Source organism: Budorcas taxicolor, chromosome 24 (genome assembly GCF_023091745.1).
Source record: "Budorcas taxicolor isolate Tak-1 chromosome 24, Takin1.1, whole genome shotgun sequence".
Lineage (NCBI taxonomy): Eukaryota > Metazoa > Chordata > Mammalia > Artiodactyla > Bovidae > Budorcas > Budorcas taxicolor.
The window spans coordinates 32,591,256-32,616,963 of record NC_068933.1 but is presented as its reverse complement, the minus strand read 5'-3'; the positions used below and the strand labels follow the sequence as shown (position 1 = coordinate 32,616,963).

General features: G+C 41.6%; 1 protein-coding gene and 1 non-coding gene across 2 annotated transcripts; one reads left to right on the top strand and one right to left on the bottom strand.

The window, feature by feature from the left end:
- Positions 1 to 618: 618 nt before the first annotated feature.
- Positions 619 to 25,551, bottom strand: BAG4 (BAG cochaperone 4). The gene is made up of 5 exons (XM_052661433.1): positions 25,281 to 25,551; positions 9,852 to 9,959; positions 3,651 to 3,905; positions 2,995 to 3,249; positions 619 to 2,256 (listed from the first exon to the last, which is right to left on the bottom strand). Exons 1-5 carry the CDS (start codon positions 25,548 to 25,550, stop codon positions 1,771 to 1,773), a joined length of 1,374 nt encoding a protein of 457 aa, XP_052517393.1. The 5' UTR covers position 25,551; the 3' UTR covers positions 619 to 1,770.
- Positions 16,115 to 16,219, top strand: LOC128068419 (U6 spliceosomal RNA). Its single transcript, XR_008201484.1, has one exon. It is a non-coding gene; the product is annotated as a U6 spliceosomal RNA (small nuclear RNA).
- Positions 25,552 to 25,708: the final 157 nt, after the last annotated feature.

Genomic DNA, 25,708 nt, shown 5'->3' with positions numbered 1-25,708 from the left:
AGACCAGTCACTATTTTTACTCTAATTGTTCTCATCATATGTTTGTATTGGTTTTGTTTTTTTTTTAATAAAGAGAGAAAATGGCTGAAAGATTTGTTTTCTTATTAATAGGCCTGGCAGTCAAGAGGGGGAAAAAACACTATCACTTGGATATCTTATTAAGAAACAGCAGTTTTTCCAATAACATATTATATACTGGAACTCACTTCAGATGTAAAAAGTAAGTTATCTACCTAAGTCTCTTCTACACGATAGCTTAGAGCTACCCAAGCAAAGGGCTTTCCTGGTGGCTCAGGAGTAAAGAATCCTCTTGCAAATGCAAGAGACGTGGATTTGATCCCTGGGTCGAGAAGATTCCCTGGAGAAGGAAACAGCAACCCACTCCAGTATTCTTGCCTGGAGAATCCCATGGACAGAGGAGCCTGGCGGGCTACAGTGCATGAGGTCGCAAAGGAGTCGGACACGACTGAGTGACTAAACCACCACCCAAGCAAATCCAGCTAAGACCTTTTCAGTATCCCTTTCTTAACTCTGGCTCTAAAGTGACTGTTATTAGGGGTGGTAAACATCTTTTTTATATAATAGGCAATATGTCTACACAATTTACTCTAGGGAAACAAAGCTAACCATCACATCTGCCTTTAAAAGAACATAATTTCCCACTCTGGCTGTGGCTGATTCAGTCCCAGAGCATGAATCCTTTTACCCTCTGTATATCTTACTGTACACTGAGCAGATAAGCTGGGCTGAAGTCCGCTCATAGGGACCTTGACAGTGAAGCTACTATTTTAGATGGAGAATAGGATTCCCAAATGGTTGTGCCTGTTACTTTTGCAGTGACTGTTTCTCCTCGGCATGGTGTTTTTATTTGTGTTCATCACATTGCTCTGAATGGAAGTAGCTGTAGTAAAAAGATAATGAAGTGGAGGGGGGGTGGTGGATTTTAAAGTGGAGCTTCATCCAAATACAATGAAGAAAGCAAAAAAAGAATATGCCCACATTTTCATTCCTATAGCCATGCCATTTCCAAATTAACCTTCTGATAGTAACAAGAAAAATAGAAGTGGTAAAACTCTTAACCTGATAATCTGTACAAAAGAGGAGACAATCTACCTCGGAAACTCATTACACGGTGCAATATATTCAAGTGGTAAAAGGGTACAAATTTATCCAGAACTGCCATACTATCTGGCTGTCAGTACAGTCTCTTGAGTAATTAAACATATTACTACAAAATATACCAAGAAGTAGAGAATCATACTATATTTGTGAACTGCAAATAACAAAACAAAACAGAGGTCCAAGGGGGCTAAAGTCCAAGCTGTAATTTACACACAAAGTGTATGGTGAAAGCAGTTACAATGTACAAAAATGTGACAAGTTATCCAGATGTTTTAAAAAAACAGAGCCTGTCCAAAGAACATCCAGTCTTATCCTGTAGGTTTCTGAGGAGCCTGTTACATAAGGTGAATTCCCCTCCTGCTGATAAGAAGCAGCTTGCCGAGGACACCCATGTATTTCTTACTGGGCGAGTCTACTTGGCAATACTGATAACTGGAGAGCTCTCTCTTACATTCACTGGTCTGAAAACAACTCATAACCCAACTGTTCTGCCGAGTCCTTTATCAGTTTTTCAAGCTTTCTATCAAAGGAAAGTTGGAATGTATTGCTTCTTGTCGTCAACAGGCATTTCAAAAAGAGGGTAATTAACCAAAATCAAGAGTTCTTTGGTCGAGTTAGTAACAGGCTTCCCCTTTGTTCTAAATCCCTTCATAATCCCTTTTTTTCCAATTTTTCCAGTATGGCCTGGATTTTACAAACCGCCTCTTTCCTGGCCTGCCGGACGGAGTCCTGGCCCCCAGTTTCAACTGAATCCAGTTCCAGGAGTTCCTTGGTTAGCATCTCTTCCAGAAGCCAGTAGGCTTTGTCTGTCTTTTTTCCTACGAACTCTTCTACTTCTTGCTCAAGATACTGGACCTTCTCCAGCACATGTATGATTTTTTTAATGCTTGGGGGAGTCCCTTCATCTGAAGATAAACACTCTTCAGCAAGATGATTACCCTGGTCTTGAGTGCTGGGATGTTCGTGGGTGGCATTACCGTACAGATGAGGCTCAGCACTATACTGGACCTGGGAATCCAAAAGCTCCGAACTGTCATCATTCACCGATCCCGAGGACTCGTACTGATGGACACTACATGGAAAGTTGTGCTGGCTCATGCCCTGGTCTGGTTGGCTGTAGGTGTAGGAGGAGTCCTTGGAGTGGGAGAGCAGAGAGGGGAGAAAAGCTGTTTCAATGGGAATCCATCAGCATCAGATTTGTTAGCCCCCATCTTCCACCTGACCAGGAAGGTACATGAAAAGATTCCCCACCAATAAAACTGGACAGCCCTCTTTAATAATCATTTGAGGAAAATACAGCTCTGAAAAGATAAAAGGCAGAGAATTCCTGAGTATACAGGCTGGAATCTACCCTGAGGTAGGTCTTCATCATGAACACCTCATAATCTATCTTTATCACCTCACAATCTGACCAGTGACTTAATAAATGGGAATCAGATAGTCTGTTCCCCTTGAGAGAGAAAACCTGAAGACAAATCTTAAAAAGGAACCTGGCCACAGGCAAATGATGTTCAAGTATACAGTTTAATAAAACCATGCTATTTCTCATTGGTTTTGTCTTCTGTCTGGAGATGGAGGTAACAAAATCTAACCTTTGATTTTAACATTCAGATAGTATCACAACTAATAAGAAAATGAGCACTTTCCTGTCTTTAAAAAAAAAGGAAATGAACCTAAAACTGCTCTGAAATATAGTCTATTTTAAAAAAGAAAAAAAAGGAGGGGGGACTGGACTACATAAAGTTGTAGGTGGTGGCCAACAGCTTTTTGAAACTAGTCCCTCCATTTAACACAGGCCAATGCGGAGAAATCCCATATTGTGCTCTCTCGATCACCAAACACTGAAAGAACAAGGTTCAGCAGGCCTCCTACCTTAGGCTGTGGGGGTGGCGGTGAAGGAGGTGGCTGAGGAGAGCCACTGGTAGGCCACGATGAAGTGCTCTCATTCATGTAGAGACTCCCCGGTGGTCCTGAGGGCGCAGCTGAAGGCCAGGGGTACCGGGTTCCCATTCCATAAGCACCTGGAGGCGCCCATGAGTCCTCCTGGGGTCGTACGGGTGGTCCTGGTTGTGGAACACTACGATTACCATCCCCATAAGGGTAATGGGGTACGCTCATTCCAGGGTTCTGGGTTGAGAGGAAGGAAATATGCTGGTCATTGCTAAAAAAACACTTAAAGAAGTAATGAAAATATTCTAGTGTAAACAGATCCTGAGCTGCCTCCTCTCCGCTTAACAGAGTATACTTTAGCTGCTACAGGGTTAAACTGGGGTGTTTCTAAACAGGTGCAATAACTTCTCCAAGCCTACAAAAGCTTGGTTCCAAAGATATCAGGGGCAGGTCTGGTGACCGTCAAGCTCAGAAGGAATAGGGCCTAAACTTTAACAGCATAGAACTCCCTGGGAAGTGAACAGAAATTCCTAAAATATTTAAAAATATAAACCTAACCTCTTGAAGTGAACAGAGAAATAAACCTGGTACCATTCATTAACAGTTAAAAACTAAAAAGACAGCAGAAGAGTGATCACCTGTGAAGCAGGATATCCCGGAACCTGCCCCCTAAGAGGGGGCGCTTCAGTCTGGCAGTCCTGCTGGGGGTACATCCAACGGGAGACCGGGGTTGGGCTGTTGCCAGGTGAACGGTAAGTGCTTGGAAGCTCTGTGGAGTAATTGGTCTGAGCATACCCAGGGGTGTAATAGGCCCCAGGGTATGAGGCAGTAGTTGTCCCTGGGCCAGTGGGGTATGGTGGGCCGTATCCCCCATTTGTGTAAGAATTCAAACTCTGGAAAAAGCAAAGTTGGGAGAAAAGAGATGAATGAGTACAAGAGCTGAAATGCCCTCACTTTGAGAACTTTGGGAAGAAAAGAGATGAGTAACTAATGAAAATATCAACTACCTAAGCGACCCTTTAAAGGTGTTCTTATATTATTATTGTATATATATATTAAACTCAGATTATCACTTTAGAGTCCGTGTCATAACAACAGGAAAGTATATTGTGATGAAAGATGAAGTAATGGCCTTAGAGCAGTGCTTTTCAACCTTTTTTATAAGAACACCTGACAGTTACACCTAATGGGAGGGAGCTGGTCCCCACACACTGGAAAAGGGGCTTTGGGAAACCTGGGAGAATGGCTAAAGAGAGAAGAAAAGGACCCTGATACAACAGAAAGAAAAAAAGACCACAGAGATAGACAGAGCCCTGCCACAGGCTTTGTGTTCACTCTCTCTACTTTTTCAAGCAGGAAAATGGAAATCATGAACTTATTCTGCAGGGTTATTGTAAAAATTAAATGAGATGACATATATAAAGTGCTCAGTACAGTGTCTGGTACATGGTATGCTCAATAACTGATAATTTTCGTAATACCATTGTTGTTAGTATAATTGTGGCAAGGCCAGAAAATGAACCTGATCTGACTCCAAGCCTGTGTTTTTTGTACTGTCTCACTCTGCTTCCCAAATTACAGCAGACAGAGACAAATTCCTTACATACTGCTTCCTGCAGTTTTACATCAGCTATCCAGACTAGTATTGATACCTAGAATCCTCAGTTTAGTAATCCAAATAAGACTAAAGCTAAACTTTAAACGATTACCTTCAGGTTTTCCATTACTTTCTACTCTACCTTGTAAGACGGTAAAAATAAAATCAACTTTACCTGGACTCATCCTTCTAAAACTAGACAGTCTTTCCCATTTTTAGGTAGAAGAATAAGAAAAGAAGCTTGTGATAATAAAATAGACTTATTGTGGTGACCATGTGATAATGTATACAAATATCGAATCATTATTGGATACATCTGAAATGAATGCTAAATGTCAATTATACCTCAAAAGAGAATCCTGATACCTTCTACAGTTGTTAATGATTAAAGAAAATGAAATTTAAATCTGATTCCAAATCTACCACATCAAAAAGAGGGACAGGCACTTCCCTGGCAGTCCCGTGGTTAAGCCTCACATTCCCAACTCAGGGGGCACGGATTCAATCCTTGGTGGGGGAACTAAGACACCCCCCCCCGGGCTGCAGGGCACACTCCCCCCCGCCCCCCAAAAAATAAAGTCCCTTATACAACATACACAGCTGAAGATGATTAAAAAAAAAAAGTAACTTTTTGTACTATTATTCAACTTCTAGAAATCCTTCCTAAGGAAATGATTCAACTAGAGAAAAAGTTATAAGCATGGACTTGTTCATCAGAGCATGATTCACCATCATGCAGTATCGAAAGCAACCTACATGTCCTGTACTGATGGAATGATTGGTCAGTTACAGCCTATTCATTTGGAGAAGGCAATGGCACCCCACTCCAGTACTCTTGCCTGGAAAATCCCATGGATGGAGGAGCCTGGTAGGCTGCAGTCCATGGGGTCCCTCAGAGTCGGACACGACTGAGTGACTTCCCTTTCACTTTTCACTTTCATGCATTGGAGAAGGAAATAGCAACCCACTCCAGTATTCTTGCCTAGAGAATCCCAGGGATGGGGATGCCTGGTGGGCTGCCGTCTATGGGGTCACACAGAGTTGGACACGACTGAGTGACTTCACTTTCACTTTTCACTTTCATGCACTGGAGAAGGAAATGGCAACCCACTCCAGTGTTCTTGCCTGGAGGATCCCAGGGATGGGGGAGCCTGGTGGGCTGCCATCTATGGGGTCCCACAGAGTCAGACACGACTCAGCAGCAGCAGTAGCAGGCTATTCATTGAAAGAATTTCATTCTGTCTTAAAATTCACTGTAGAACTGACCAGACATCTACTGACATTACAGAATTATTTTTAGTGTTTATTTCTTTAAGCTTTAATAATGGCATTGTGGTAATATTTTTAAAATGTCCCTGTATATTAAAGATATATACTGAAGTATTTACAAGAGAAATAATGTGATATTTGGAATTTTCTTCAAAGCACATCAAGGACATGGATGAAACATGAGGGCCATGTATTGATGATACTTGCTGAAGCTGAGTAAGGGGTACATGGGAGATCACTGTACTATCCCATTACTTTAGATTATGTTTGAAAATTTCCTTACTATTAAAAAAAAGAATTCCTGTTATTTCACCCTGTAACAAGTACATATGATAACCAAAAAGTAATATTAAAAAGTATATGTAAAATAAGTTTAAAACTAGATAAATATAACAGGGAGAAGGCTGAAAACAATTTTACCAAAATATGGACATATTATGATGACAGAGTTAGTGGCTTTTCTCTCTTTTATTTCCCAAGTATTTAGTAATAAAGTTGTATTATTTTTATAGAAAAAAATTATGCTATTAAAAATGTCACAAAATCCCAAGTATGTCTAGAAACTGGTGGGCTGCACAGACCATAGCTACTTCCATCTAGTCCAGTTTTTTCATTAAGGGAAACTTGTATCTAAAGACAGCAAGCTGGGATTTGAAACCTGTCAGCTGATATGGCAACAGATAAAATCCGAAACTGATCCACTATAAGGAGAATTAAACAAAACCTCTGACAGTCATTGAATTTCTGTAGACGTCTCATTCTGGATTCCAGAAGAAATCAAGAGACTGGAACTCTTAAAACTCAAAACATATTCCAAGTGCTGCTTCTATTCTAGAGGTAAATGTAAATATGACTCAGCATTTGAAAGTCAAAATACTGTCACACCATATGGTGTCTCACTGCAAGCTGAAGATTATCCAGGAGGAAATACTTCTTCCAAAAGTTGGTTTTACAATTGATGGACTGCTTATAGATGTAGAACCCAAAAGGGAGAAAAGTGGCCAGGTCTCTCACCCAGAAAGTGATACACTGTTAATGGATTCCCTTTTCATTTGGTAATATATGGCTATCAACAGCAAACAGACCCAATCCAAGTGGGAAAAATTACTTTTCCATTAGCAACACAACGATTCCTCCTGTTATGGTTATCTTGAAAAACATGGAAAGCTTCACCACAAAAGGACTCCGAGCCTTCATAATTATCAGCAGTCAACATCACCTTGAGTTTCTCCTGACACTTGCTTTTGGAATTGCCCAGTTCATCATCATACACTGGTCATTTCCTCATGCAGCATCTCTACTTACAGAACTGGTCCAATTTTTGTCTCACAGGAGCTCCAAACCACGGTACTTAATAAGCTGTATTTGACAACCCAGTTCTCCTTTAAATTAAATGAAAAGGTTATTACAGGTTCTGACCAAAGTCCTTCTGTATCATGATTTCTCAATTCAGAACATTTAGAACGAAGAGGACTTCAGTTGTCTTTCTTTGAGCATTTCTATTCCCAGGCACTCGGCGTTCTGTGGTGAAATCTTCCAGAAGTCAGGAGACTTATCTTCTTTATCAGAAAATCAATGTGAAAACATCCGTCTTTCATCCTTTAGATATGTGGGAAAGCAGCTTTAGAAAAACAAGTTGCATTTGTGACCAATGAGAGGATTTTAAACAAACAACAACAGAAAAAAACCACCACAGAGACTTCCTTGGTGGCCCAGTGGTTAAGACTCTGTGCTTCGGCACAGAGTTTGATCCCCAGTCAGGCAAAGGAACCAAAAACCCCACCACAATCATTACTAGAAAACCTGTGTGTTCACCATACTTTTCCTAAGTACCCTCTGGGTCAATAGATCAGAGCTACAACATGCATGATTACAACAATCAGAGTCAGAAGAACATGTATTAGCCTTGCAATCCTTACAGACCATGACTAAGCATGACCTAATGATCACAGTTCAGAGGTGTTTCAGAGTTTTTACTTCTGAAGAGTAGGTTGACAGCAAAGAAAATAAAGAAGTTCTTGGCTCTCTAATCACTGTGAAAAAGTAATTTGGCTATATTAAATAAAGATGTATATACCCAAACCCACCAATTCCACACAGTAGGGAAATGCTTGTCTCGTATGTTGTACAATAGAAAAGGGAAAAACAATGCTGAGTTTAAAAAAAGCAAGCTGCAAGAGAATGCTAGGATGAAACCACTTCTATCAAGTTTAAAAACTTGATAAGGTTTTAAAAGAAAATTTTTTTTAAATGTTAAATTGTACTATAAAAATGCATATACAGGTAGTAAAAGCACAGAAACACATATAAGACATAAATATAACTAACTTCAGCTTCAGTCCCTGATTGGGGAACGAAGATCCTATAAGCCACGTGCCGTCACACACAAAACCTTTTTTTAAATGGGCAGGGGATCTGAATAGACACTTTCCCAAAGAAGACATACAAGATGACCTGCAGGTACATGAAAAGGTGCTCAACATCCCTAATCATCGGGAAAATGCAAATCAAAACCACAGGGACACACCACCTCACACCTATTAGAATGGCTATTCTCAAAAAGACAATTAAGTACTGGATGAGGATGCTGAGAAAAGGAAACCCTTGTGTACTGTTGATGGGAAGGTAAACTGGTACAGCCACTATGGAAAACAGTATGGAGATGCCTCAAAAAACTAAAATCAGAACTACCGTATGATCCAGCAATTCCATTTCTGGGAATATGTTCAAAGGGAACAAAAACACCAACTTAAAAAATTATCTGTACCCCCATGTTCACTGCAGCATTATTTAAATAGCCAAGACACAGAAACACCCTTAAATGTCCAGCAGCAGATGAATGAATGAAAAAAAAGTGAGACAGATATATACACACACAATGGAGTATTATTCAAGCAAAAAACCAAGGAAATCTTGCCACTGGGACAACATGGATGGACCTTGAAGGTGTTAAGTTCAATGTGATACACAGACAAATACTATGTGATCTCATTAATATGTAAAATCTAAAAAACAAACAAACAAAAAAAGCCAACTCACAGATACAGACAACAGACTGGTGGTTCCAGAGGTGGAGCAGTGGGTTGGTGCTCAAAAGGTACACACTTCCAGTTATAAAATAAATAAACCACAGAATGCAATGTGTACTCTAGCAACTATAGTTAGATATTGCATTGCAAATTTAAAAACTGACGGGGAGAGTTTATCTCAAAAGTTTTCATCACAGAGGCTTTCCTGGTGGCTCAGTGATAAAGAATCTGCCTGGCCCTGCAGGGGACATGGGTTTGATCCCTGATCCGGGAAGATCCCACATGCAACAGGGCAACTAAGCCCCGGCGCCACAACTACTGAGCCCGTGCTCTAGAGCCCAGAAACTACAACTACTGAAGCCCTCGAAGCCTAGAGTTTGTTCACTGAAACAGAAACCACTGCAATGAGAAGCCCGCGTGCCGCACACAACTAGAGAACAGACCCCGCTCTCCGCAATTAGAGAAAGCCTGCATAGCAAGGAAGACCCGGCTGCAGCCAAAAACAATACATTAGCAACTTCTTTCATCACAAGACAACAAAAATTTGTAACTATGTATTGTGACAGATGTTAACTAGACTTACATGGGGATCATTTTAGAAGTATACAAATACTGAATCTTTACATTATATACCTAAAACTAATATAACATTATATGTCAATTACATCTCCATAAAATAACAAATCATTAAAAATAGGTACATTTTGCGTTTGTTGTTTCCAGGTCCTGAGAAATAATCTATCATGAGTCAAGCCACTTCTGCCTTACATAGTATCTGCCTAGATATTTCCCTACCTCTGCGTTAAAAATGTTAAAATGATTAAGATAGACTCCATTACATAACAAAACCCCACACATCTTTACTATAAAATCTCCACAGGTTCTGAAAATAAATCAGATCATTAAGAAAAAATTCAGAAAGTCTTATCAATTTCAGATCATACCTGGCTTTGCATTTCCGGTCTTACAGGGTATGTACTTGGGTAAGGAGCCCGAGGTCGGGCAGCAGAATTCCAATAGTTAGAACTGTAACTAGGATATGGTGGCTGCTCCTAAGGGAAAAAAAGGAAAGTAAATTCACTTTTACTAACATCCTTACATCATTCTGAAAAGCTGATACAGAGGCAGGTGTAAGCATGGAAAAAGTCAAGAAACAAAAAGCAATGGGACCCCACTCTAAAATCACTCGTTATTAAAACTGATGCAGCTACATGGTAAACTGCACATCCAAGAACAAAGCAGTTATTAACTATTCTTGTGTATTATGCCAAGTATATTCAATAACAAATGATATATCTACTATGTCCAGACAATTAGCAAAACCAGAGACATTCAATTCCTTTACCCCTCTCCAATCCCTAACCCATCACTACTAATTTAATGAATGCAGCCCAATTAGTTCTTTGCCACTGTTAAGAGTAGTATTTATTTATCTCAACAGCTTTGCAACTTGAAGTTAATATTTTACTATTAACTGAAAAGTAAAGTTGCTCAGTCATGTCCAACTCTTTGAGACCCCAAGGACCAGGCTCTGCAGTCCATGGGATTCTCCAGGCCAGAGTATTGGAGTGGGTTGCCATTTCCTTCTCCAGGGGTTCTTCCCAACCCAGGGATCGAACCGGGTCTCCCACATTGCAGGCAGACGCTTTTACCTTCTGAGCCACCAGGGAAGTCTTTTACTATTAAACTTTACTTCAAATGCAAATGTCTTCAATACTCAACTTCTTTGCCTGCCACACCCCTGTTTGTTTTTTTTTTTTTTTACATTTTTCTACTTTCTGCTATGGCTAAGCTTTCTTCCGGCAGCCCACAGCTAATTCAGTATCAGGAAATTAGGTAGAATAATTACCACTCCAAGAAGAAAATCTAGCTATGATATTAATTTCCACAGCTTTCACGCCAATCATTTGCATAAGCCAATATACTCTGATAAGAAACAAGATCAACTCAAAACTTCCCAGGCTATTTTAATATATGCACTGTTTAGCCCATAAATTGAGCTATTTTACTTTGAGCTTTATAGTTTAATTTTAAGCTTAAATAGGATCTTCAAATCTTCAAATATGGTTTCACAAAGAAATTCACTGGCAGTTGTAGTCACTGAGAATTTAATTATCACCATCATCACCATCTGAGCTTAACTGCACTACTTACCAGTTTCATAACACTTTGTTTTCAAAGCATGCAGTTATTCCACATGACATTATACAAGCTGGGCAAGCAGCATCTCCTTTACATAATACAGCAACTAGAGCAATATAGAAACGAACAAACTTCACATCCTAACAACCAGATTTCTCAATCAGGCAAATTCCCCTGATTAATACTACCTTCCCTACCCCCAATTAAGTGGTATTTGACTAATTAATTATTTCTCTCTACCAAGAATTTGAATCTTAATTAAAAAGAAGTGAAAAGACAAAAGTTGAAGCTGACTCACCCCAGCAATGGTGAACCGACACCTAAACCCCCAGAACTTCCTTGGTTTCTGTCCTTTCCTACTGATTCTCCAAAGCCCCCCCACATTTTTACTGCCTCACCACCCTCCTTCTTACTCCTTCCTTACTCAGCTTTCCAACACCTTCATCCCTTACCACTCTCCCTCAGATGTACTCACCCTGCAAAAACCATTACCCACTGACTTCCCATCTGTACTTCACCTAAGTATCAGTGGAGAGAAACACAAGCTCTCTGGTTTCACACAAGCAGACACTCAGCACCGCCTAACAACCATACCACCCTTCCTTCATCCCACTCTGCACAACAACTACTAATATTTCACCTTCTTGTCCCCTCAAATCTCCAGTATCCTCTTATGACGACACCCCTCACTCATCAACTGGTAATTTTATCTCATCTTTCACACACACACACACACACACAAAAACCAGCAATCAGACAGAAACTCTGTCTTCCTACTTTCCGAAGTTAGCAATCTGTCCCTGTCTTCTCAGAACATGTGCATGAACTGTCTTTGGCCCTGTTAAAAGGCCAAATCCTTCCTGATAGCTCTGGACCACATAACTACTTAGCATCTACAGAACTTTCACGAACCATCTCTTTCTCCTAGTAGAGCAGATGGCCTCTCTTAAAATACCAACTTGCCCTCAAGACTACCCTAAACAAATATTAAAACCTATTTTTAAACTACTATAATTAACAGTGTGACAAGTGATTGGGGGTCTAATGAACAATAACTTGATTAACAATAACCTCTGACAGTTGCTAAAGATAGTGATGGATATCTGAGGATTTTATTACACTAGTTTCTTTACTTTTACAAAATGAATGTGTCACAAGTTTCCATAACAAAAAGTTAAAAATCAAAGCTATGGGGCAGAAGGTAGACTTCCCTTAAATACATCCTGTTTTGTATATTTGACTTTAGAATAATTATGAACATTTTACATAATTATGAAAGATAATGAAATATTTTTAAATCCCTAAAAGGACGCAAAATAAAATAAACACTATTAAATATTGAATTGATAAGACAACCTCACAGAAGGAAATTCTTTCAAGTGAGTATAGAGCACAGTAATCTGACCAACATTATGACTGAGGTAAACAGTCTGTAGACTCCCCCAAATGAATTTTTCAGTGAGTGAAGTCGCTCAGTCGCGTCCGACTCTTTGCAACCCCCATGGACTGTAGCCTACCAGGCTCCTCCCTCCATGGGATTCTCCAGGCAAGAGTACTGGAGTGGGTTGCCATTTCCTTCTCCAGGGGATCTTCCTGACCCAGGGATCGAACCCAGGTCTCTCGCATTCCAGGCAGACTCTCTATTAATAATTACCACCATTGCTGGCACTGCTAATGAATGATTACACTGGTGTGATTGGAAATCAGTATTTTCATAATGGGAGATGAGGGATACAAGAATAATGAAATCAAGAGGTTTCCCAGGCAGCTCCGTGATAAAACATCCGCTTGCAATGCATGAGACGCAGGAGATGTGGGTTCAATCTCTGGGTTTGGAAAGATCTCCTGGAGGAGGGCATGGCAACCCACTCCAGTATTCTTTTCTGAAAACTCCCATGGACAGAGAAGCCTGGAGGGCTACAGCCCATGGGGCTGCAAAGAATCGGACATGACTGAGCATCAGCACACACACATTTTTCACTCATTTATTTCAACAAATGTGTCTGAGGACCCACGATTAACCAAGCACTGCAGTGTGTGGAGAAACATGGGAGGCCCCCACGGAGTTTACATGCCACAGAGGAGGTAGATAAACCATAACCAAATAATCAACAACAACAAAAAGAATAATGAATTAAAACCCCCATAGCCCTGGAATTCCCTGGCAGCCCTCACTTCCACTGCAGGGTGCATAGGTTCCATCCCTGGCTGGGGAACAAAGATCCTGCAAGCCACCCAGCATGGCTAAACAAAAAACCATATAGTCCTTAAATTTATGTGAACATTTTAGTTTGAATTCAAACTGCATTTTATCTTAAAAAAAAAACCCCAAAACTCTGACAAATTGATAACCACACATATACAAAAAAATTAATTCAAGTAACTCTTCAACAATCTTCTGAAGGATATCCTTAATGGTATACCTTCTGAAGGTAAAGAAATGCAAAGAAATATTAAATTAATAACATGCTATTGGTAATATTAGTGTTTTAAGTTTTCAACTGTTTAGAATAAAGGAAATAAAACTGTTACTGAGAGCCAGTATTTTCACATGGAAAAGGATAATATATATTGACTAGAAAAAGATGAAGATGAATTGTGCATGGTGGATGTGAACTGGAGAAACAGGTATAAATTCACATATTTTAAAAATGTAATTTAACCTTGTATGCAAAACAGACAAATACGGGTAAGTGACAGCATGCAGGTGTTAAAGAAAGGACTTAGGAGTCAACACAAATTCTAATAACCCTTTTGCACCCCTGCCCTCCACCTTGAGACCAGCATATCCCATATAGGAGCTGTCATTTGAACCCAGCCTGGGACCTGAAGATGAGCCCTTGTAGCGACTGCACAGAACGTGAGCAGGAAATATTCACTGCTGTTAAGCTACAACTCGGAGTTGTTTTTTACTACAGGAAAAATCAACTGATGAGATAACTAAACATCAAGTTGGTAACATAACCATACGGAAAAAAAGAATTATTTCTAATGACTTTTAAATCGTATTACTTTGTACATTCTCAGTGGAATATATTCCAAGGACCAGATGAACTGTAAAGAAACCTAAACTGCATCCATTAGTTATCTCTTAGTCAAAACTGAGACATCATTTACTACCATAAAATCTGCTCATTTAAACTGTGCAAATCAATAGTTTTTAGTATATCCAGATATATGAAAGCAATATATGTGATCATCACCACAATCAATTGCAGAACATTTCAAACCTCAAAAAGAAACTGTTTCCATCAGCTACACCCTCCTATCTGCCATTCCATAGCCCTGCTGCTGCTGCTGCTAAGTCGCTTCAGTCGTGTCCGACTCTGTGCGACCCCATAGATGGCAGCCCACCAGGCTCCCCCGTCCCTGGGATTCTCCAGGGAAGAACACTGGAGTGGGTTGCCATTTCCTTCTCCAATGCCTGAAAGTGAAAAGTGAAAGTGAAGTTGCTCAGTCGTGTCCGACTCTTCGTGACCCCATGGACTACAGCCCACCGGGCTCCTCCATCCATGGGATTCTCCAGGCACCACCACTACTCTCTCTCTAGATACGCCTACTCTGGGCATTTCATATAAGTGGTAGCATGTATCATATAATATGTGATTTGTGGTATAAATTGTGACTGGCTTCTTCCACTTATGACTTAGGAAATTACGAGGGTTTCCAAGAGACCTATGCCAAAAGCCTGGGGTAGAGATCAATACATATATATTTTTTTCTATTATCTCACACAGCATAGAGTTGAATCTTTTTTTTTAATCCAGTCAGACAGTCCCTGTCTGACTGGATTGTTTAACCTATTCACAGTTGATGCTATTACTGATATAACTGGATTTACGTCTGCCATTTTACTTTTGTTTTCTGTATCTCATATTCGGTTTTGTTCCTCTATTCTTCCTTTACTGCTTTTGCATCAAGTGAGTATTTCCTAATGCAGCTTTTTAATTTCTTTACTGAGTATATATAAATATTTTTGGAGCTGTTAAACTCCACAAATTTCCAGCTAATTTCTCTACTATTTCAACAAGATCCTGGGATGTGAATTGTTCCACAAACAGACCCAATCACATTTGGGTTCCTTGGAAGAGACACCTCCCAAAGTCTATGTCTGAGATGTGTTCTGACTCCAAATGGCTCCAGCTACCTTTTTCCCCAGTTCTCTCCAGCTAACTAGCTGGCCTACAGTTTAGTCTTTATTTGCAATGAATCTACCAGTCTCCTCCCAACTGCCTTTCACAACTACCTCTAAATTTCTGAGAACATCCTCAGGCTTCAGCTTAGCCACATTCTGATGCAAATAAAGTCAGTGCCTTTGGGAAAACATTAGGAACTGCTGGTTTTACAGCTTCCGCCTCTAGAGAAAAATGTCTGAACCACATTCTGCACTTGGGTTGGGGACAAGGGTGTGCTTCAGTGAGAGTCACCCCTGCTGTAAGAGCGGAACACCTAGAAGGGGGAAGACAGGAGCCTCAGGCCTTCCCAGCTTGCCTCCAAGCCAGGAAAGGGTTGATCAGAGCCCCGGTGTCCTGCTCAAGGTAAAGCCCCCATTCCACAGGGTGTGGGGAGAAACACAGCTGCTAACCGCACTTGCCCAGTGTGTGGCCTCTGCAATAGTAGCTGGGGGCGAGATGAGCAATGCTGACGTGCTGTTCTCCCAGGATGGCTGGGACCTGGGGAGCCAGCAGCTTTGTTTTATTTGCCCTCCAGTCTAGAATGGAGTTTCTGTATCACTGGGCTGGGGTGGGAGAGGTGGAGGATCCCACAGAATCTCACTACTCTTACTGAGTTTGAGTACATTTTCTATCATAAATGTTTCTTCGTTTGCTAAATTCCCTCAGACGATTTCCAGAGACTTTAATATGGTTGTTTTAAAAATATTTTTCACCAGTTTCATGGAGGACTAGGCCCACAAGAGCTCCTCATGCTGTCATGCCCGAGGTGGAACCTGGCATTATTTTAAAGTTATTTTATATGTTATTGCAGGACTGAATTAATACAAGTATTTGTAATTACCTTAATATTGTTAAGAAACCAAGATTTCCATATAAAAGTAATAAATACACTGCTCACTTCAGCAGCACATATACTAAAATTGGAACGATAACAGAGATTATTATGGCCCCTGAACAAGGATGACACGCAAATTCATGAAGCTTTCCATATTTTTTGATAACACTGTATTATAAATGATTAAAACTAGCTAACTAGCTAAGAGAATAGAACTTAAGTATTCTCATTAAGAAAAAAAAGATAAATATGTGAGGTGCAATGGATGTGTTAATTCTTGATTGTGAGAATCCTTTCACAACATATACATATAGCAAATTATCATGTATGCTTTCAATATATTACAATTTCATGTGTTAACCGTACCTCAATAAAGCTGAAAAAAAATTTTTAAGTAATAAATACAATCTAAGAAGAAAAATAATCTGACATTAAATTTAAATTAACACAAATATGAACTCATTTATTTTTGCTTTAAAATACTTAGTCACAACATTGAAAATCAACTATACGTCTATTAAAAAATCTTCTTAAATGCTCATTTTGTATAACTCTGTTCATTTAAAAGGTCTAGAAGCAATGACAACACAATAGCAATCAGTACACCTCACACCAAATGTAACTTCTGTACTGCTGCTGCTGCTGCTGCTGCTAAGTCGCTTCAGTCGTGTCCGACTCTGTGCGACCCCATAGACAGAAGCCCACCAGGCTCCCCCATCCCCGGGATTCTCCAGGCAAAAACACTGGAGAGGGTTGCCATTTCCTTCTCCAATGCGTGAAAGTGAAAAGTGAAAGGAAAGTCGCTCAGTCGTGTCGGATTCTTAGCGACCCCATGGACTGCAGCCTACCAGGCTTCTCCAGGCAAGAGTACTGGAGTGGGGTGCCATTACCTTCTCCGAACTTCTGTACTAGTGATCTTAAAAACTACTGGCCCTCAGCAAGGAGATCAAACCAGTCAATCTTAAAGGAAATCAACCCTGAATTTTCATTGGAAGGACTGATACCGAAGCTGAAGCTTCAATACTTTAGCTACCGAACACAAGGAGCTGACTCATTGGAAGAGACCCTGATGCTGGGAAAGACTGAAACAAAAGGAGAAGGGGGCGGCAGAGGATTAGATGGTTGGATACCATCACCAACTCAATGAACATGAATTTGAGCAAACTCCGGGAGACACTGAAGGACAGGGAAGGCTGGCGTGCAACAGTCAGTGGGGTCACAATGAGTCGGATATGACTGAGTGAACAACAACTGGCCCTCAGCTCCAAACCCAGCATTCTGTAGCTGACTCTGAGATGCAGGATCAGGCCTGCAAACACTTCTCCTTATCACTTGTTTACTATTTGATTCTGCCAATAGGGGGCACCAGGTTAGAGGAGGGGAAAATGGACTAGATCCTTCCTGTGTGCTTGCTTGCCTCCTGTTTCTGCTACTGCCAGGCCAGCAAAGCCCGTCAACCTGCAGGCAGTGTCAGCCAGCAGCCTCCAGACTCCCCTGGTTTCCTGAGAACTCCCACGGAAGTACCAATACCAGTGCCTCCTTGGTCCCAGTGACACAGGTCATTTTTCCAAGTTTCCAGGTTCTATTAATTCCACAATCTCTCCCTCTTTATTCCGCAGCCCCAGGAACTGAGGTTGTTCTCTGCCATAACTATCTTCTGAGTTACTTCCATATTCTCTTTTTACTTTTTCAGATCTCCAACACCCATTTAACTAATTTCCTAAATCAAATTCTCTCTAATAAAGGAACTAGTGTAGGTTCTATTTTCCTATCTGGATCCTGACACATATAGCTTCTAAATAAAATTCTCTAATTAAAACCAAACAAAACAAAAATCAAGATTTCTTAATGGAATGGCTGAGTGTAACATCTGGGACAAGCTATATAACAAGCCTGGCAAATCTTGTACCAGAAATCAAAGAAGCAGTCAAAAACCAATGGGTCATGTCAAAAGAACTTTGAAGCCAAGAAGAGGGGAGGGGTCTCCCATTAGCAATATAAGATCAGTAAGCAATAGAAAGAATGACTGCAACTGACTGAAACACTTTCGAAATATTGAATATATACGTGTAGACATAACTATGTTATGCAAATGAGCTCATAAAAATATTTTTTAAAATAACACAGTTCTTTTTCTGTAACTTTAATGCGGTTTCAGTTCAGTTCAGTTCAGTCGCTCAGTCGTGTCCGACTCCTTGCGACCCCATGAATCGCAGCACGCCAGGCCTCCCTGTCCATCAACATCTCCCGGAGTTCACTCAGACTCACGTCCATCGAGTCTGTGATGCCATCCAGCCATCTCATCCTGGGTCGTCCCCTTCTCCTCCTGCCCCCAATCTCTCCCAGCATCACAGTCTTTTCCAATGAGTCAACTCTTCGCATGAGGTGTCCAAAGTACTAGAGCTTCAGCTTTAGCATCATGCCTTCCAAAGAAATCCCAGGGCTGATCTTCAGAATGGACTGGCTGGATCTCCTTGCAGTCCAAGGGACTCTCAAGAGTCTTCTCCAACACCACAGTTCAAAAGCATCAATTCTTTGGTGCTCAGCCTTCTTCACAGTCCAACTCTCACATCCATACATGACCACAGGAAAAACCATAGCCTTGACTAGGCGGACCTTAGTCGGCAAAGTAATGTCTCTGCTTTTGAATATACTATCTAGGTTGGTCATAACTTTTCTTCCAAGGAGTAAGCATCTTTTAATTTCATGGCTGCAATCACCATCTGCAGTGATTTTGGAGCCCCCAAAAATAAAGTCTGACACTGTTTCTACTGTTTCCCCATCTATTAATGTGGTTTAGAGATGAATAAATATAACTCTTCCATTTTATCCTCAGAGTCCTTTTTTTTTAAAAGGTGGATAAATTTTTATACCTTGATTGTGATAGTGCTTACATAATCATATGCATTTGTCAAAATTCACAGAACTATCCCTTAAAAATGGTGACATTTATAACATGTAAATATATCACACTTTTTATATGAAAAAAGAATGTCCTCAGTGAAGCAGTAAAAATTATTATTTGTATTGTCTTAATTAAAAAGATTGTCTTTGCTTTTTTTTCCCCTTTTGGACAAAATGGAACAAATCTAAAAATATTCCCAATAACAATTAAAGTCTGCAGCTCAACGCCTTCCTAACATGACACTCGTTCTATGAAATAGCATTTGGTTTCACAGGAAGCTGGCTAAAGCTGTTCTAAAACCAAGTTGCCAATTTTATCATGTGCCCAAGTCTTTCCAAACTTTTTATGTGCTGTCTGAAACTAGCCAAAGGTGATGCTAAAAGATGATATAAACATGATAAAAAGTTTTTACAAGTGAGACTATTATGAATTAAAGTTCTTGTGACAAAGGAAATTTTATTAAAATAATGCAAGTTTACTTTCTTCTCTTTTGAAAAGAAATACCTAAATCTCAGGTGAAGGCTGAAGTCAACTCCCTTCATATTTATTGCAGAACTATCTAGCCCCATAAGAAGTGGATATATGGTTAACTTTACAAAGTGACTTGGCACTGTGCCTCCAAAAAATATCTCCAGCCCAGACAAATCAAACAGCACAGGAATCTGAGTAGTGCTGGTTCTTTCTACCTAAGATCCCCTTACAAAATTTTTTTTTTTTCCACAAGAATTAGACAGAAATTATTAGAAAATTCCCAGGTGGCTTCCCAGGCGGCTCAGTGGTAAAGAATCCACTTGACAATGCAGGAGCTACGGAAGTCATGGGTTCAGTCCTTAGGTTGGGAAGATCCCCTGGAGAAGGAAACGGCAACTCACTCTAGTATTCCTGCTGGGATAATCCAATGGACAGAGGAGCCTAACGGGCTGCAGTCCATTGGGTTACAAAGAGTTGGATATGACTGAGCACACACACACACACGTTAGAAAAATACATTATAAATTATGTTTATAGTGATCTATTCCAAATATCACTAAAAAGCACTTTCTGCTCCTGTATTGGCCCATCATCACAAATTTCAGCTTTACTCTCACATGGGTCTCTGCTGTGCTTCCCTACACAGCCTCCCTTTTCCCTGGCACCTGCTTCACACATTCACCATATTGAGTTCCCAGCTATCCCATCCCACTTCTTTTACCCTCAGAAAGCCTCCTGCTTCATCAACCAAGAGCTGGAACTCCTGCAATACCCTCCCCTCCCAACAGCTTCATTTCCCCTTCTCTAGCTCTAAGGAGGTTTCTCGGGTCTTCCTCATTTCGTGCTCCACTTCTCCCCAAGCCACATTCCATCCTTCTGTTAGTATCTTTTTTCACAATCTACTAGCTTTCTCTCTCCTCTGCTGACATTCTCAAGCCACTGAGTCCTAAAAATGCTTCCCTCAACCATGGTTCCCAGTCAAGTGGCCACTTCCTCATTTACTAACAGTTTACACTAGTTGTCTTCCCAAATCCCCCAGTCATTACTTTTATACTATTTTAAAGTCCCACCATTAAAATCAACAATACTTTAACTGCCAATCCAAACGCTTCTCTTCAGTTCTCATATCACTAACCTGCAAAGTAGCAGTGGTCTGTATCTCATGACATCCTGCTTTTCCTCCTACCCAGGTATTCTCACTCATTGTCTCCTGGGTTCTCTCTCTGTCACCCTCCTAGATCTCAAAGCTCTCCCCTGGCAGCATAACCCAATCAGGTAATTCACCCATGTTTCCATGTGGTGACTCTCCAATCACTGTCTCTATCCCCTGACTCCCTGCTGAGACCCACATCTATTGCTTTGTTCCCACAGACAACAACTCCTCAATGCCACAGACTGTAAAACTGGACATCGGAAAACAAAAACAGAAAATCTCAGACATCTCATTGATCGGTCACATACACTGCATACAGAGCTTGGTAACCACCATCACAAACTGGCTTCCAGCAGAAATGAAATAAAGATGGGACTTCCCCGGTGGTCCACGGGTTAAAAATCCACCTTGTAATGCAGGGGAAGGGGGTTCCATCCCTGGCTGTGGAATTAAGATCTCACATCCACACCGCAATGAATGATGCCATATGACGCAACAAAGATCTCACATGCCCCAACTAAGACCTGATGCAGCCAAACAAATCAACATTGTTTTTTCAAAAGAAATGATCCCTAGTTCTTTGGTACAAAACTAAACCACATCTTCCCATAAAAGCCTGTTCCGTTTCCTTGTTAATCCTAGGAAATACTAAAAATTCAGGATCCTTCTGTTTCTCCTGCAATCCTCACTTCCAGTTGATACACACCTTTGAAAATGCCTTTTGAATCTATGTAACTCATTCTGAAACACATCCAAAAATAAGATAGGTAGACGTGGTAAATATAATAAATGCTAATAAAATCTAGGTAGTGGGTATGGGGATCTTCACGTACAATTTCAACTTTTCTATGTTTGAAAATGTTTATAATAAAATGTTGAGAAAAAACCTATCTACATTCATTCAGACATTGTTCAAACACATGCTGTTTTCTTTTCTGACCTAATTTGGGAGCCTAACCTGAGCTGTCTCCCCAAACCCTCCCATTGTAACCATCCTGCAAGATGACTCCCAGTGATCCCTGCCTTCTGTATGCACATCTGAATGAAGATGCCTCCCACACTGTACCAGGGTCAGTCTCTATGACTAGTAATATATGGCACGCGTGAAGGTGTATCACTTCCAGGATGAGGTTGTAAAAGGCTGCAGCTTCCCGCTTCCGTCTGTCTCAGCACTCTCTCAGATGACTTGTTCTTGGGGAGCATGTGAATCACCCAGTTGTTGTTGTTCAGTCACTCAGCCACGTCCAACTCTTCGCAACCACGACTGCAGCACACCAGGCTTCTCTATCCTTCACCATCTCCCGGAGCTTGCTCAAACTCATGTCCATTGTGTTGATGATACCATCCAACCGTCTCATCCTCTCTTGCCCTCAAATTTTCCCAGCATCATGGTCTTTTCCAATGAGTTGGCTCTTCGCATCAGGTGGCCAAGGCATTGGAGTGTCACCTTCAGCATCAGTCCTTCCAGTGAATATTCAGGGTTGATTTCCTTTAAGATTGACTGCTTTGATCTCCTTGCTGTCCAAGGGACTCTCAAGAGTCTTTCCCAGTACCTCAGTTGAAAGCATCAATTCTTTAGTGCTCAGCCTTCTTTATGGTTCAGCTCTCACTTCTGCACGTGCCTACCTGAAAAACCACAGTTTTGACTAGACAAACCTCTATCGGCAAAGTGATGTCTTGTTAAAAGCTTTGGGCAGGACCTGAGATACAGCATCTCCCACAATCTCCTAGGTGATGTATGTGCTGCAAGCTTAGGAATCAAACTACAGCGCTGCAAGTATAGCTAACAAGGTAAAAAAAAAAAAAAAGAAAGAAAACAGTAAGAGGCTCTCCATTTTTCCCCTGCCATATTTAAATAATTAATATAGAGTCAAGCCTTTGTAGTGGTTCAGAGCAACCTCATCTCAATATGTTCAATTCCGTTGCGCAACGCTTCTCAAACAAAATATGCATATGAATCACCTGAGGATCTTATTAATCTGCAGCAGCAGTAAGTATGGAGGAGGAAAGAGTCTGCACTTCTAACAGCCACCTAGCAAAGCTGAAGCTTCTGGTCCATGGCCCACAGTTATAGAGTAATGTTTTAAAGGAATGATGCTAAAGCTGAAACTCCAGTACTTTGGCCACCTCATGCAAAGAGTTGACTCATTCGAAAAGACTCTGATGCTGGGAGGGATTGGGGGCAGGAGGAAAAGGGGACGACAGAGGATGAGATGGCTGGATGGCATCACCGACTCGATGGACATGAGTTTGAGTGAACTTCGGGAGTTGGTGATGGACAGGAAGGCCTGGCGTGCTGCGATTCATGAGGTCGCAAAGAGTCAGACACGACTGAGCGACTGAACTATACCTTTTTAAAGTCTGACATGTTTGCCTATATAAAACTGCAAAACATATGTCAAAAACCACAAAAAAGTCAAAAGGCAAGCCACAAATCTAGAAAAGACATTTGCAGTATGTAGGACAACACGTTTACCTTTTGTATTAGTTCCCTACTGCTGCCTAAGAAATTATCATCCGATACTTTTTGAATTTCAGAAATATCCGCCTGAAAGACTCTTGAAATGATTTACAAATGCCCATTACACATTCCAGCTTTATCTTCCACCCCTCTAGCACCATCACCCACCTGTGTGCACACCTGTATTCCACCATACCTAACAACTCCCTGCATGACACTGAGATCTTAACTTCTCTAACCTTAAAAAAAAAAAAGTCACAAAGTCATGTCCAACTCTTTTGAGACCCCCACAGACTGTAGCCCGCTAGGCTCTTCTGTCCATGGGATTTCCCAGGCAAGAACACTGGAGTGGGTTGCCATTTCCTTTTCCAGGGGATTTTCCCAACCCAGGGATGGAAACTGGCAGATTCTTTACTGCTGAGCCACCTAGGAAGTCCTCTCTAACCCTAACCAAAACCAAAACATACTTTTGTTTTGATACCACAGCAAGTCCAGGCAGAGTCCTCAGCTCAGCGGGCCTCTCTATCCCTTCAAGTGAGCCTCAGTCTAGTTTGCCTACTTATAGGCCAAGTATTTCATCATGCCACTCCATCATGGGACCAAAATCCCACAGCTCCTTATTCCAGATTTAGACAGAAAAATTATGGACCTTCCTTAACAATTAACCTCTCACTACATGTTTTTTCTCATACCATTTTTTAAAGATATAACATACCATAAACTCACCCTTTTCAAGTGTACAATTCATGGTTTTCATATACTCAGACTTGTGCAGTTATCGTCATTAAATTCAGAATATTTTCATCATCCTCAAAGGAAACCCCATACCCTTTATCTATCTTTCTCAATGTCCCCAGGTCCACAGCCCCTGGAAACAACAAAATTTTCTACAGATTTCTATATCCTGGAATTTTCCAAAAAATGGAATAATACAATATTTGGGCTTTGTGTCTTCATCCATGTAGCACATTTTCAACGTCCATCCATTTGCAGAATGTCTAGTACTTCATTACTTTCTATGGCTCAATAATTTCATTGTATAAATACACTGTGCTGTGCTGTGCTTAGTCCTCCAGTCCTGTCTGACTCTTGGCGATGCTTCGCGCTGTAGCCCACCAGGCTCCTCTGTCCACAGGGATTCTCCAAGCAAGAATACTGGAGTGAGTTGCCATTCCCTCCAGGGGTATGAATATGCTATATTTTATCAATTCTTCAGTTGATGAGCATTTGGGATATTTCCCTTTTTTGGCTATTATAAATAAAGTTGCTATGAACATGTGTGTACAGGATCTTACGTGGACATGTTTTCAGTTCTCTTGGGTATGTATCTAGCAGCAGGCTTGCTAACAGTACACCGTAACGTTTTTAGGAACTGCCAAACCGTTTTCCAAAACACTGAACCATTTTACATTTCCACCAGCAATGTCTGGGGATTTCATTATTACATTTCAACCAATGAGAATGTTATAATTCCTGAAGACAAGGAGAGGTGTGCCCTCACCATAGAACCGTAATCCTCTACGAAGAATATTGCATTAACAAAACAGAAGTATATTTCCGGCACGACGACACAGAATAAAATGTCAGAGGTCTGAATATATTGAGCAAGTGAGTTAACCTTTCACTGTCAGCAGTTCTTCCACCGTAAAACAGGGACGCTGTGATGACATCTACGTTGCAGTCACCGTTAAGATTACATACAACCCACGGACAGGTGCTTTCCAACACTGATGATGATCGGTGATTCAATACCCGGCAATGCTTTAGGGGCAAAGGGCTAAATGCCCAGATCCCTCCCTTTCCTTCGCGTTCCTTCCCAGCGGGAGGGGGCTGCAGCCACATCCCTCCTCGGAGAGAGGCGGCCCCCACGAACCACGCAGGATAAATTGTGAGGATTGGAAAAGCAAAGCCAGGTCACTCCAGCCCAACCTCGTCCCCAAGACGAGAGATTCGCAGCCTGCTACTCAGCAGGTTCAGCACAGGATTTTTTTCCTGGTGAGAAGATATTTATTACGGCTGAAGCGCAAGAGGAGGGGCAAAGAAAACACAAGCATATACCCCCACCCACGATTCTAGTCTCTTGTCTCTCCAAAGCCGTATTAGGAAAACGCACGAAACCCAATTCATTACGAACTCTTGGGAGCTGTATCAATCCCAATGGCCCTCACCCCCAAAGATTCCCCTATCGGACCCCCCCACTCCACCCTGGGGACCGGTGGCGCAAAGCTCACCTGGTGGCCTCCGCCAGCACGACCCGGCTCTGACCAGGCGCCTCCAGACGCGTAGTAGCCATCGCCTCCTCCGCCTTCCCCCGGCCAGGTGGTCTCCGCCGGGCCGCCCCCGCGCCCCCGCCAGGAAATGGGAGGCTGGGGAGGCTCGGGGCGCGGGGGGTAGACGGGCGGAGGCGGGTGCACCGGCACATCTCCACCCCCAGGCCCGTAGTAGCGGCCATAAGACGGGCCGTCACTGGGGCCGTAGCCCGAGCGCCTCAAGGCCGACATGGGCTCTGCCGCCCCCAGGCGCTTCCCAGCCCCCCGCCCCTCACGGCCGGCCCACCGCGCAGGCGCCGACGGGGGAGCGTGAATGGACCACAGGGAAAGGGGGTCGGCCTGCAACAGCCAATCCTAGGCAGGATCCCGCCCCCCTGCACTTCCGCGTC

What these genes read in the sequence shown, in the direction of transcription:
- BAG4 (XM_052661433.1), bottom strand. Translation starts at nt 25,550, where the DNA reads ATGTCGGCCTTGAGGCGCTCGGGCTACGGCCCCAGTGACGGCCCGTCT. An exon ending in GTGCTGGCGGAGGCCACCAG is followed by an intron (nt 9,960 to 25,280) that starts GTGAGCTTTGCG and finishes TTTTTCCCTTAG; the next exon opens with GAGCAGCCACCATATCCTAG. An exon ending in GACCGGAAATGCAAAGCCAG is followed by an intron (nt 3,906 to 9,851) that starts GTATGATCTGAA and finishes TGCTTTTTCCAG; the next exon opens with AGTTTGAATTCTTACACAAA.